A 14144-nucleotide genomic window follows, 5' to 3' on the forward strand; every position below is an offset into this window, starting at 1 on the left:
GTGAAATTGCAGTTTGTCCTCAGTCTTCTTGCCTATTCACTCAGTGCCAGCCCCTGTATGCCAACTAGTCTACTGTAATACTGTGCTTTTCAAGGTACTGTACTGTAGGGTGAAAAATGTTGTGGTTTTTTGTATTTGTTTGTTTTTTTATGTATTATTTGTGTGAAAAGTATTTTAAACATATTACAGTACAGTAAGATATAGCCGTTTGTGTTAGTTGGGTACCTAGGCTAACTTTGTTGGGCTTACAAGTTGGACTTATGAACACACTCAGAATAGAAGTTGTTTATGTGTAGGGGACTTACTGTATTGCTGAATAGCTTTTTAATTATAAAGTTAAATTTTAATTGATATGAGGTATGTTGTTTTCTATTTTTTCTTGAGTCAGTTTTGGTTAACTTGTATCTTTCAAGAGATTTTTATGTTTCATCTCTGCTGTAGGATTTATTGGAATAAAATTGTTAATAATATTCTCTTATCTTTTTAATATCTACCTGTTATGTCATAAATGTAGAGGTGATCTCTCACACATTCCTGAAATTAGTAATTTGTGTCTTCTTTTTTAATTGATCAATATTACCAGAAGTTTATCAGTTTTATTGACCTTTTAAAAATATACCCCTTTTGTTTCATTGATTTTTACCTCTCTATTTTCTATCTCATTTATTTTTACTCTTTATTATTGCTTTCCTCTTGCTTTGGATTTTTCTAATTTTTTAAAGTGGATCATTGATTTTAGACCTTTTATCTTTTTTTTTTTTAGAAACAGTTTATTTTCCATCAACCAAATTTCCATGTATTAAGCTGTGCATTTCCCCCTAACTGTGCTTTAACTGTGTTTAACAAGTATCAGAATTTTCATTTTCACTCAATTGAAAATGTTTTGTTCATGATTATTTAGAAGTGTGTTGTTTTAACTTTCAAATATTTTAGAATTTTCCCAGATAGGTTTTTGTAAATAACTTCTAATTTTATTCCATTATGCTCATGCAATATACATTATGCAATTTCAGTCTTTTTCAATATTTGAAAGTTGTTTTATGTCCCAGATATAGCATGTTTTAGAGAATATTCCTTGGGCTCTGGAAAAGAATGTATGTATTCTGCTGATGTTAGGTCAGTGTTTTATAAATGTCAGTTGGGTCATAGATGATAGTATTGTTTAAGTGTTGTATAATTTTCCTGATTTTTTGTCCTGTGAATTAGTGAGAGAGGAATAATGAAATATCCACCATAATCTACTTGACTGTTTCTTCTTTTGCTCTTTTTTCTTCTGTTTGTATTTTGAAGCTTTGTTTTTATGTCTTTTTGGTGAATTGACCTCTTTACCATTAATGTAATGTCATTTTTGCCCTGGTAATGGTTCTTATTATGAAGTTTTTATCTAATTTATCCACTACAGCTTGCTTTCAATTAGTGTTTACATGTTAATTGTTCTGTTCATTTGCTTTTTTCCATCTTCATATTTAAAGTGGTTTTTTTTGGTATATAGCATATATTTGGGTCTTTGTAGACAGTCTGAATCGGAGAAGGCAATGGCACCCCACTCCAGTACTCTTGCCTGGAAAATCCCATGGGCAGAGGAGCCTGGTAGGCTGCAGTCCATGGGGTCACTAAGAGTCGGACACAACTGAGCTACTTCACTTTCACTTTTCACTTTCATGCATTGGAGAAGGAAATGGCAACCCACTCCAGTGTTCTTGCCTGGAGAATCCCAGGGACGGGGGAGCCTGGTGGGCTGCAGTCTATGGGGTCACACAGAGTCGAAGACGACTGAAGTGACTTAGCAGCAGTAGCAGGCAGTCTGAATACCCTCTTCTTTTTAAATGGAGTGTCATTTACTGTCATTTATTGGTATGACTGAATTTAAATTTGCCATCTTGCAACTTCTTTTCAGATTGTCCCATCTGGTCTTTGTTAATTTTTATCTAATTTCCTGCCCTCTTTTGGATTAAATCAGTATTTTTAATACTCCATTTTATCTCCACTGTTAACTTATTAGATATACATTTGTTTTAGTTTTTCAGTTGTTGCTCTTGGCCAGCAGTTTTCAAATGTTTTATATTTACAACTGCTTTGGATTCTGGCTATTAAGGATCTCAAAGAGTTTTTTGTTTTTGTTTTTTTCCAAAGAGTTTTTGTTCATGGGAATTGTCTATGAATTATTGCTATACCCAGAATTAACACTGACAGGTTGAAATATTTATTAATTCACTTAAAAATAGCAATAATAAAGTCATTACATGTTAACACAAATAATATATATTTTAAAAACTTTTAAAAAACCAACTGATGGGAAGACTAGCATTGTTTTACACTTTTGCACATCTCTTAATGTCTGGTTTAATATTAGAAGATTGGATTATCATTTCTACTCCTGCGTTCAGTTTCTGCTTGTCTATTGTTTTAGTTTAAGTATGTGAAGAAAATATGGCCTTATACTAATGTCTAGATAGTAAAGGAAAGAGCATTTTCATATAGTTGTGTGTATTATTTTTGATGGAGAAGGAAATGGCAACCTGCTCCAGAACTCTTGCCTGGAGAATTCTGTGGACAGAGGAGCCTGGTGGGCTGCTGTCCATGGGGTAGCCAAGTTGGACATGACTGAAGCAACTTAGCATGCATGCATGCATTGGAGAAGGAAATGGCAACCCACTCCAGTATTCTTGCCTGGAGAATCCCAGGGACGGAGGAGCCTGGTGGGCTGCTGTCTATAGGGTCACACAGAGTTGGACACGACTGAAGTGACTTAGTATGCATGCATGCATTCTTTTTGATACGCACAAGGAATCAAAGGAGGAATATTGGTCAGATATTTCCCAAAATGGTCCTTAAAAGAAAAACTATTAATTTTTTCCTGCCCTCAATACTCCTGACACCAAGTGTGTAGGCTGCGTAGGGTTTTTTTTTCACATTGACCAATTCTTCAAACCCCAGTTGGGTGTCCTACAATTCCATTCAATTCTTACACTGTTTATCTGGAGTTACTGTCAGATCCCCCAGGTTAAGACCTTAGTCTTACAAGACTGCCTCTGATGTCAGATGCTTAATACAAGTCAGGCTTCTAGTACTTCTTTTTTTTTTGGCCATGCTGTGCAACATGTGGGATCTTAGTTCCCTGACCAGGGATCAGACCTGCACCCCCTGTGTTGGAAGCCAGGGAAATCCCAGGCTTCTTGTGCTTCTGATCAACAGCCATAAATTGGAGATGCCTGTGACACCCTTCTTGGGTTTGATAATTTTGCTGGAACCACTCACAGAGCTCAGGAAACTGTTGATTTATTAGATTACCAGTTTATTACATAAACAGCCAGATGGAAGAGATACATAGGACAAGGTATGAGGGAAGGCACATAGAGCTTCCAAGTACACTGTGGGTTCATTACCCTTTTAGCACCATAGAGTGCTCACCAACCCAAAAGTACTCTGAACTACTTCAGGTAGAATTTTTTATGGAGGCCTTAGTATAATAAATAGGCATAATTGATTAAATCATTGCTTATCAGTGGTTAATCTAGCCTCCAGCACCTCTTCCCTCTCCAGAGGTCAAGGGGTAGAGCTGAAAATTCCGATCCTGAAAGTATATAGTTGGTACCCCTGGCGACAAGCCTCCATTCTGAGAATATCTAGGAACCTTCAACTACCAGTCATCTCATTAGCATACAAAAAGACACATCATGTCAGAGATTTCAAAGGTTTCAATAGCTGTGTTGCAGGAAATGGGGCAGAGACAAATAAATATTTCTTATTATATCACATCCTCATTTTGGATTTGTCTGATAATTTCCTCATGACTGGACTGGGGTTATGTTTTCTGGCTTAGATAGTAAAGAACCTGCCTTCAATGCAGGAGACCCAGGTTCGATTCCTGGGTTGGGAAGATCCACTGGGGAAGGGATAGGCTACCCACTCCAGTATTCTTGGGCTTCCCTGGTGTCTCAGCTGGTAAAGAATCCGTCTGCAATGCGGGAGACCTGGGTTTGATCCCTGGATTGGGAAGATACCCTGGAGAAGGGAAAAGCTGCCACTCCAGTATTCTGGCCTGTAGAATTTCACGGACTGTGTAGTCCATGGGGTTGCAAAGAGTCAGACACAACTGAGTGACTTGCACTTTCATTTTTCATGTTATTGCTTTGATTGTGCTAGGGGATTAACAGTTTTATTCATCGTTTTGCTTTTAGCAAAATTGTCAACATACTGACAAAGACAAACTATTAGCATTATTAGGACTATAGTTTTGACTTTGCAGACCTCATGAAACCATCTCTGGGACACTGTTATGATATATATCTGTATCACAATCTATCTCCAAATAACATTATACCACTTTGAGTACAATGTAATAATTTTACAACAGTATACTGCCATTTTGTCCCTTTTGATTTTGTGCTATAAACCCCCTCAATACACTGATATTATTTTTGCATTTAGTCAGATATCCTTTTAAAAATTACTTTTATATTTTTGGCTCTTAGTTGTGTCTTTTCTGAAATGTCTTTCCATATTTACTATTTTTGGTGCTTTTATTTCTTTGTGTTTTCATGTGATATATTCTTTCTCTCTGCCTGAAAGATCTCCTTTAAAATATAGAGCAGGTCTACTGACAACAGATTCTTTCAGGTTTTGTTTGTCTGAAAACATTCTTATTGTGCTTTTATTTTTCAAATGTGTGTGTGTGTGTGTGTAGAATCCTAAGTCAACAAGTTTGTTCCCTGTTTTTTAATTATTTTTTTTTCTTTCAGCAATTTAAAGATTTTTCCATTGTCTTCTGACTTGCATAGTTTCAGATGAGTCTGAATAGTCAGGTCTCTTCTGAATATTCTGTGTATTCAGTGATGACTTTCCTATCTGGTTGGTAGGAATGTGAATACTTCTCAGCCATGGGTGAGCTGTGGGAACTGTTTTACTTACCACTCCATAGTAATTGTTCTTTCCCCAGAAGTTTTTTTTTTTTTTTTGCCCAGTCTTATAATATTTTGCCCTACACACATCCATTTGGTATTCAGCTAAGTAATACCTCCAGAGGACTTCTATGCAGATTCCTAGAGCTGTTTCTCACCAGAATGCCTCCTCTTCTGATGATCTGGCCCACAAATTCTGCCTGCTACGGCCCCTGACCATTCCAACTAACAGTTGGGACGTTCTTCCAGTTCTCCCTTGTGCACTGGATGTCCAGAACTGCCCCCATGCATAATTTTTTTTTGTAGATATTAACATTTTATTTTATTTTTTAATTTATTTATTTTAATTGGAGGCTAATTACAGTATTATAGTGGTTTTTGCCATACATTGACATGAATCAGCCATGGGTATACATGTGTTCCACATCCTGAACCCCGCTCCCACTTCCCTCCCCATCCCATCCCTCAGGGTCATCCCAGTACACCAGCCCTGAGCACCCTGTCTCATGCATCGAACCTGGACTGGCGATCTGTTTCACATATGATAATATACATGTTTCAATGCTATTCTCCCAAATCATACCACCCTCACCTTCTCCCACAGAGTCCAAAAGTCTGTTCTTTACATCTGTGTCTCTTTTGCTGTCTCGCATATAGGGTCATTGTTACCATGTTTCTAAGTTCCATATATATGTGTTAATATACTGTATTGGTGTTTTTCCTTCTGGCTTACTTCACTCTGTATAATAGGCTCCAGTTTCATCCACCTTATTAGAACTGATTCAAATGCATTCTTTTTAATAGCTGAGTAATATTCCATTGAGTATATGTACCACAGCTTTCTTATCAATTCGTCTGTTGATGGACGTCTAGGTTGCTTCCATGTCCTGGCTATTGTAAACAGTGCTGCGATGAACATTGGGGTACACGTGTCTCTTTCAATTCTGGTTTCCTCGGTGTGTATGCCCAGCAGTGGGATTTCTGGGTTTATCAGAACTGTCTGCATGCTTAATAATAGGATGATCAATAGGCTCACCTTGTTTGTTTCCACTTTGGAAACACAGAGATTGTTTACAGAGAGACAGTATGAATTACCCCTTCGTTGCCCATCAAGTGGGAATCTACATATCTTTCTGAAGAATTTTTTTTTGTCCAACATGTATATATAACTTTTAGAAATGTATAATAGATGAAAATCAAATACTTACTTGTTTCTAATTACATATTCAATTTGCATATATAATAGTGTATTAAGAAATAGTACCTCTTTATTCAGATCTGTTTGCATACATCTTCGATGTCAATATATTCAGCATCACTGAGCATTTTTGTGGTCTTTAGCCCCAGAACAGAGCATCTTCACTTTTGTCCAAGTTTGTAGCAGGTACAGTGCCTTTTAAGTGTACCATCTTGTTACTAGAAATTTTGTCTCAAGCCACAAACTTCCAGATGCATTATATTTTTTCTTTTATTTGTTCTATAAGTATAAAATTACGATCTCTATGACCTAGTCTCTTCACAGTAATGTTTTAAAGACTCTTCATGAGTGTTTGCAGTTGAATGGTTATACCTCCAGGAATTGGGAATCCTTCATTACTTCATGTCCATTTTCTTCCTTTCCTATTCCAATTAAACAAAGCCACAACAAAAAATTGAACAAAAAATCACCTTCTAAGATTTTCCTGTGGTCCAGTGGTTAAGACCCCACACTTCTCCTATAGTGGGCATGGGTTTGATCCCTGGTCAGAGAAGTTCCACATGCCACAGCAAAAAGTAAATAAAATAAATCACCTTCCAAACTAGATTCAATATTGACTGAGATAATTTCAGGATGACGCACCTCCTCCAAATAGTGCCTTGCCATTTAAACTAATAGAGAAAGCACCCATAATATGAGAGATGTTAAGCAAATATGCTTTCTCTTTTCTAAGAGATTATTTTGAGGAAAAACATCTTTTTCATTTATGTGAATCTAGTATTTCTTTGCCTTGGAATAATAAGTAATTTTTTCTACTCTGTGCTCATGGAGATGTTATCAGTTGCTTACCATCGTTTGACCAGACTTAGAATTAATTGCCTATTTGCCTCAAATTTTCTTACAATAGAAGTGAGTGAAGTCACTCAGTCATTGTCTGATTCTTTGCGACCCCATGGACTGTAGCCTACCAGGTTCCTCTGTCCATGGATTTTCCAGGCAAGAGTACTGGAGTCAGCTGCCATTTCCTTCTCCAGGGGATTCCCAACCCAGGGATTGAACCCAGGTCTCCCACACTGCAGACAGATGCTTTACTGTCTGAGCCACCAATAGCTAGAATAAATTATCCTACAGATATTGCCAGCCTGCCTCTAGCATTGTTTTCATCTTCTATTCTAGTTTTCCAGTTAAGTAGCTTTCATAGAACAATAGTTGAGTGAAAGATGAAAAATAAGTTAAATTGACAAAATAAACAAGGTTCATTGCAATACTTCATAGAAATATATTCCCTAAGTTAAGAGAAAAACTAGATGCTTCTTATCTTAACATTTGGTAGGTAGCTCCAACAACTCAAAATAAGTCAGTTAAAACTGACCTTGGGAATTCCCTGGCAGTCTGGTGGTTAGGACTCTGTTTTCACTGCTCGGGGGGCTGGTTCAATTCTTGGTCCCTGGGGAACTATGATCCTGCAATTGCATAGTGTGGCAGAAAAAAAAAATTAACCTTTGTTGTTAGGAAATGAGGCAGACTGATGTGGTATTTTCAGACAGTGAGTGTTCTATAGTTAGCATTATATACTGATATCCTTGAACTATGATATTTCCTGTCATTTTTTAATATTGTAAGATTTCTTTATGGCTTATGAAATTATCAATTTTTGGTTCATTATTAAACTTCTATGGAAGGAATATACAGGGGATTTTTATGACATGACACACATGGATTTAAAGTGAAAATGGCTTCAGGAATCTCCCCATGATGGACTACTCAGTTGTATTTTTAAATGATGTCTTGGGGATATCAACTACATATCAATAACTTGAACACTATTATCTCTCTCTGTTGTCCTCGAATTGAGTGATTTAAGAATTATGTGATTTTCCTCAGCTACAGTGATAGGCCCTGATTACTCATTGATAAAGCTTATTTCTCAGGTCATTGTGACTGCGTGTTGAATGAAGTGTTTACTGGGACCTTCCAGGAAGGGTACTTTGTTTTTCTTTTGTGAAAGTTATTATTAGAAGAACAGCTAGAGGATCTTTGAAAGTTGTGTTCTAAGGATGTGACAGTTGGCATTGCTACAGTCATTTCTCTGATCAACAAGCCAGCCTCAAGATGAAGCCCACACGTGGAGGAGGGCATAGCTAAGAAAGTGGTGGAGAAGGGAAGTCTCTGACTGGTGCTATGAGCCTCTTGGTCAAACAGAAACCAAAGTTACAGAGAGTTGTTACAGAGACCTAAATATACGGAATATTAGTCCTGTGGTCTGATACATTTGCCTAAATGTATTTGATATCACTTTGTGATTAATTTTGAAAGTACTGATATTTGATATTTTACTATTTCTGATACAGTTTGTACTGTTAATCATGTTAGACTAGCATCTTTATTTGGCAAATATTTGAGTCATTAAAGATGTATAAATCTATCCTATTTTCAGATGAGGATGGATTGATACCATGTTTTAAGCTGTAAAAAAAAATCACCCTCTAGAAATTTAAAGCATTTTTTATGCTCAACATCTGTGATAGGAAATACTTGAATATAAATTCCTTCTTCTTCTCATGTGAAAAATATTTGAGTGACAATTCTGTATGAAGCTCATTTGTAAGGTGAATACATAAATGATATTAGTGAACTTGCTTTCATGTTGCCTTTTATATTAAATGTGTACTTAGTTAATTTTTAATAAAATATTTCACTTTTTGTTCATTCTTTAGTGGCTCTCCATTTTGCTCAGCATGAATTCCAAGTATTTTTGCCCTATAACTTAGTCTATACTTTATTTCCCATCCTTTTTCATATTCATTGAGATTAATATTTCCCTAATCCACACTTTTGCTTATTCCCCCTCACCTGTTCTTTCCAAGTCTTTCTGTCTAATTAATGCTTATCATTTTTGCCTTAGTTCTGATCCCAGCTCTTAAGTAAAATCTTTGTCAGTGATCCACAGTAACTTAATATAAAATGGCCTCTCTTATAAATGGGCTTCCCTGGTGGCTCAGAGGGTAAAGCGTCTGCCTATAATGTGGGAGACCTGGGTTTGATCCCTGGGTTGGGAAGATCCCCTCGAGAAAGAAATGGCAACCCACTCCAGTACTCTTGCCTGGAAAATCCTATGGACTGAGAAGCCTGGTAGGCTACAGTCCATGGGGTCGCAAGGAGTCAGACACGACTGAGCGACTTAGCTTGCACTTTTCTCTTATAAATAAGCTACTTTATTTCTTGTAAGAAAAGTCAGACAACACTGAGTGAAGTAAGACAAGTGCCCATCTAGTCCAGCCCTCCAGAGGGAAACCTAATTGTTCAAATTCCTTGATGTTTTTCTATGTATATTTGACCATAATAGGACTTATTTGGTTATCATGTCTTTTGACTACCATATTGGAGAGTACAGTTCTAAGGACTTAATCATATTTGTTTGATTTTTCTTTTGGCAAAAATACATCAAGAATGATGATATGTACTTCATATTGCATCAGGAAACCCATACTACCTGATGGTCTTTTAAAATAATGTGTAAATGGATTGGTGATTGAGTATTGTTAGCTTGAGCCTCCCATTTTAAAGTTCCCTATTAGCCTCTCACTGAATGATTTTATCTATCTCATCATTTTAAATTATTATAGATAGCTAATTGACTATCTGCTAATATCATCTTTGTGCCTCAGTTTCCTCTACTGTGAGTTAGGTGCCTCACAAGGTTGTTTGAAGAATTAAATGTGTTAAGTGTTTAAAACACTGTGTGGTACGTTGTCAGTGTCAGTAAATGCTAGTTGTTATTTTTAATGTGTTGACTTAGGAGTTTTATTTTGCTCTCTGTGTACTTGCATTTGTTTGCATGGAACATGCTTTATTGGGTAGTATTCATTCATTGCATTCTGTCTGGCAGTGAGTCCAGGTCACATTGTAGGAAAACAAAGTGCCATGTAAGTGATAACAAACCTCATATGTATTTAGCATCTATGGTTTTTAATAAGAAAAACATTAGCAGAAAAGGGGATTACACTTAAGTTTGTAATGAAGAAAAGAAATTTTGATCATAATAACATATATATACTAGATACTGGAAAATTTTGAAAACAAAAAAGAAATGAGTGACTCTACTGTTTTTGACACTGAAAGGCTGTACAGTTCTTTGAGATGGGAGTTAGTAAAAATGAACATACAAAGTTCTAAATAATTTGAGAAAGAAGTCTCTAAAAATCCAATGCAGTCATGCAAAGGAACTGTCAGACTAACAGCTTAGATTTAGTAGAAGGAAGAGGAGATGTAGAATTAAAGACAGTTTTAAAAGAATAGTATAGGGACTTCCCTGGCAGTGCAGTGGCCAAGACTTCACCTTACAAGGCAGGGGTTGCAGGTTCGATCCCTGGTTTGGGAGTTAAGATACCATGTGCCTGGTGGCCAAAAACCCCAAACATAAAATAGAAACAATATTGTAATGAATTCAATAAAATGGTGCGCATTAAAAAAAAATGTTAAAAAAAAGAAGAGTACAAACCATTGTAAACAGTGGCAGAAACCAAAAGTAAAGCTTGAAGTTTATAGAAAATGATTGACATCATAAATTGTTTTTTAAAGTAATATCAAATAAGATGAAGCTTCAACAAGATTATCAGATTTTTAAGAGGGATGGAACCATCGTTTGTATTTTGCAACCATCAGATTCAGTAGTGAGAATCAGTCTTTGAGTTAGAAAAAGTAGTAATTTAAAAGAATTATATGCCATCGTAGGAAAACAGCTAGTTAATAAGAGAAACGCTTGATCACGTTAAGTGCATTTAATTTTCTTCATTTGAGTTAATGTCTTTATCTGCCAGTGAACTTGAAGATGTACTTATGAGTAATCATTGAGAATAATGTGGAAAATATATTTGTTATCTGGAGATGATCAAATACTAGCTTGATTTCTTTTTGTTTTAGAAAGGGAATAATGTGGGTTCTGGAAATTATAAGTCACAATCTTGTTATTGATCTGCAACTTTCTAGAAATTTCAGCAGAAGCTTGTGAACATTTATGAAAAAATGCTCAAATGTAGAAATTTAAATATGTCCAACAAAAACATATCATGTTAAACCAACTTCATTTCTTTTAAGAGAATTATCAATTGAGTTGAATGAGAAAATACCATAGTAACAGTTTTTTAAATTTTAAAATATTTGAGTCTTTGGCCTTTTTTTGGATAAGATATGTTGGTGAATTGTTGTTTCAGTTTAAAATAAATAGGTAGATTTATAGTAATTAGAGTCAGAGTAGGTTGAAATCCAAAACCAGTATGATTAGAGGTTCAATGTCACAGTTGAGAGAGATCTTCAGAGCATTAAAACAGGATTATCTGTTTCTTGTGTCAATGTTTTTATCATTGATCTGGCTGAAAGTTTAGAAAGTAGGCTTATTTGATGTAGATTATTCAAAGCGGGACTTTGAATAATGGATGTGATATGATAGACTTGGAAACTGGAAACTGATATCATAGAATGCAAACAAGAACATCTTCCTAAACCTTACCTAATTAATCTAGTACATTTGTACCTTCCCCTCTTTTAACATTCTTTCATACTTTATATATTACATAAATTAATAGTTTAGATTGCTTCAGGGCAAAAAAGTGACTTTTTTGCCTATCTGATATTTTTACCAAATTAATGTATGAATTGTATGTGTTCCTTATTATAGCGTAATATCTTAAATGACACAGATTTAATTCGAAAAGTCGCTGCATAAGTGTATTTTTATCTACTCTAGGAATATGAAGCACGGACAGGGAGAGCCTGTAAACCACCACCTCAGTCTTCAAGACGAAAGAATTTTGAATTTGAGCCACTTTCTACCACTGCCCTGATTCTTGAGGATCGACCATCGTAAGTATTTCTCATCAGGCACACTGTATTTTAAACCTAAATTTAATTTTTCTTATTAGTATTTCACTTAAAAGATATCAAGAAATTAAAGAAATTGGTTTTAGAAAGTTCTTTTTAATCCCAGTGATGAATCCTAACATAAATAGAGAAGAATTGTTGATCTCCAAGATTTATGCATATTTTCTTTAAGTCTCTATGAGCCAGTGTATGAAACATACAATATATATAACATAATATATCTGTTACTGTGTCAGCCTTACTCTGCCTTATCTTTTTTTAATTGAAATATAGTTGATGTATAGTGTTATATTTCAGGTGTACTGCATAATGATTTGACACTTTTATATATGTTATGAAATGATCTGGATAACAATAATCATCCATCCATCCTGATACAAAGTTATTGAAGTATTATTGACATATTTCTTATGTTATATCTTATATCCCTGTGAATTATTTATTATATAATTAGAGATTTGTACTTCTGTTTTTTTTTTTTTTTTTAAAGGTCTACCAGTTTATTGCTACCAACCCATCTCCCTCCACCCTCATGCATGTGTGCTGAGTCATGTAACCCCATGGACTACAGCCCTCCAGGCTTCTCTGTCCATGGACTTTTTCAGGCAAGAATACTGGAGTGGGTTGCCATTTCCTTCTCCAGAGATTTGTGCTTCTTAATCCCCTTCATTATTTTGCCCACCCCCTCCACCCTCCTCTGTCTTACCTTCACATAATCGAGCAGTTAGTTTTTGTTTCTTTACATTTAATATGCACTTAAGATATATTTGTCTTTTTTGCCGTGCAAGTACTATCAACCGATTGGTTTACTGTTATATTTTTGAGACTTCTTTAGTGGTCTAGTAGTTAAGACTGCCCTTCCACTGCAGAGGGTGTGGGTTTGATCCCTGTTCGAGAAGCTAAGATCCCACATGGTCTATGGTGCAACCAAAAAAAAAAAGGAAAAAAAAAAAAACCCAATATATATATATATCTCCTTAATACCCAGGAAAAAATCTTGAACTCTTCCATTTCCATTTTTGCCCTTCCCATCTTAGCCTTCCACAAAGCTGCTGTTCTTTAAAATAAAGTCTCTGATTTGTTAGAAGACAAAGGACACCTTCCCTAAACCAAGACTACCTGGTCCTTAACTCCTTTTTTTCCTTCTTGGGCTCTCTGGACCTAAACTTTTTCTTCTTCTTCTAGATTTCTCTTTCCTTCCAGTATAAAAACTCCTAACTTTATTTAAAGTCACGTTCCTAGTCTGCAGCTTTTTCCACCCATTATCTTGATGAGTATAATAAAAAAATCTGGAGCCAAACAGGTAGAGGTTGAACATGTTTTTAGATATTATGAGAGAAGAAAAGCTGAACATAAGTAGATTATTTTTTTATTCTTGTTACATTTCTTTATACTAAAGAATTGTGATCCCAGTACTCTTTTTTTTAGGATTTGGTAAATATGTCTATATTCATTGTTCATTAGTATTAAAAAAAGTTTTTAGTTATGAGAACATGTCAAAGTTTTATTAATATTTCAGTCTTGCTGCCAGGTGAATGAACAATGCCAATTCAGAGTGCTTAGATAAGCAAGGAAAGAATACCTGGCTAGGTAAAGAATACTGACTAAAGATCTTTAGACTCTTGACTGACTGACATCTGGGTAAAGTGAAAGTGAAGTTGCTCAGTCGTGTCTGACTTTGTGACCCCATGGACTGTAGCCTACCAGGCTCCTCCCTCCATGGGATTCTCCAGGCAAGAGTACTGGAGTGGGGTGACATTTCCTTCTTCAGGGGATCTTCCCAACCTAGAGATTGAACCTGGGTCTCCTGCATTCCAGGCGGACACTTTCACCTCTGAGCTACCATCTGGGTAGGTAATAGCCAAATTCCCAGACCTTTCTTAAACTTTTAAAAATTCATCCAAAATAGATTAAGCTTTTAACCAAGAATGGTAACTTCCTTCCAGGAGAAGTTTATAAAAATACAATGCAAAAAGTTTTGTTCTAAACAGTGTTTGGGATAAATATTTCTTTACACCTTACTCTTTTATAATTAAACTTTTCTTTTAAGCCATGTCTTCTCATTATTACCCTCATTTGGAATGCAGTTATCCTATATCTACTTCTCACCTGCCTCATCATTTAAGGATCAGGCTTTTTCCTTTCTTTCAAGTCTGTTGACTTTT

General features: G+C 35.6%; 1 protein-coding gene across 4 annotated transcripts in view; it reads left to right on the forward strand.

Moving 5' to 3' along the window:
* Positions 1 to 14144, forward strand: part of TBC1D12 (TBC1 domain family member 12) — a 96580-nt gene that overhangs the window by 56713 nt on the left and 25723 nt on the right. For all 4 annotated transcript variants that reach the window (XM_055560692.1, XM_055560693.1, XM_055560695.1 and 1 more), the window contains one exon: positions 11846 to 11961. In XM_055560692.1, coding sequence (XP_055416667.1) covers positions 11846 to 11961 — 116 coding nt within the window. The remainder of the gene's footprint in view (positions 1 to 11845; positions 11962 to 14144) is intronic.

Source organism: Bubalus kerabau, chromosome 22 (assembly GCF_029407905.1).
Source record: "Bubalus kerabau isolate K-KA32 ecotype Philippines breed swamp buffalo chromosome 22, PCC_UOA_SB_1v2, whole genome shotgun sequence".
Classification (NCBI taxonomy): Eukaryota; Metazoa; Chordata; class Mammalia; order Artiodactyla; family Bovidae; genus Bubalus; species Bubalus kerabau.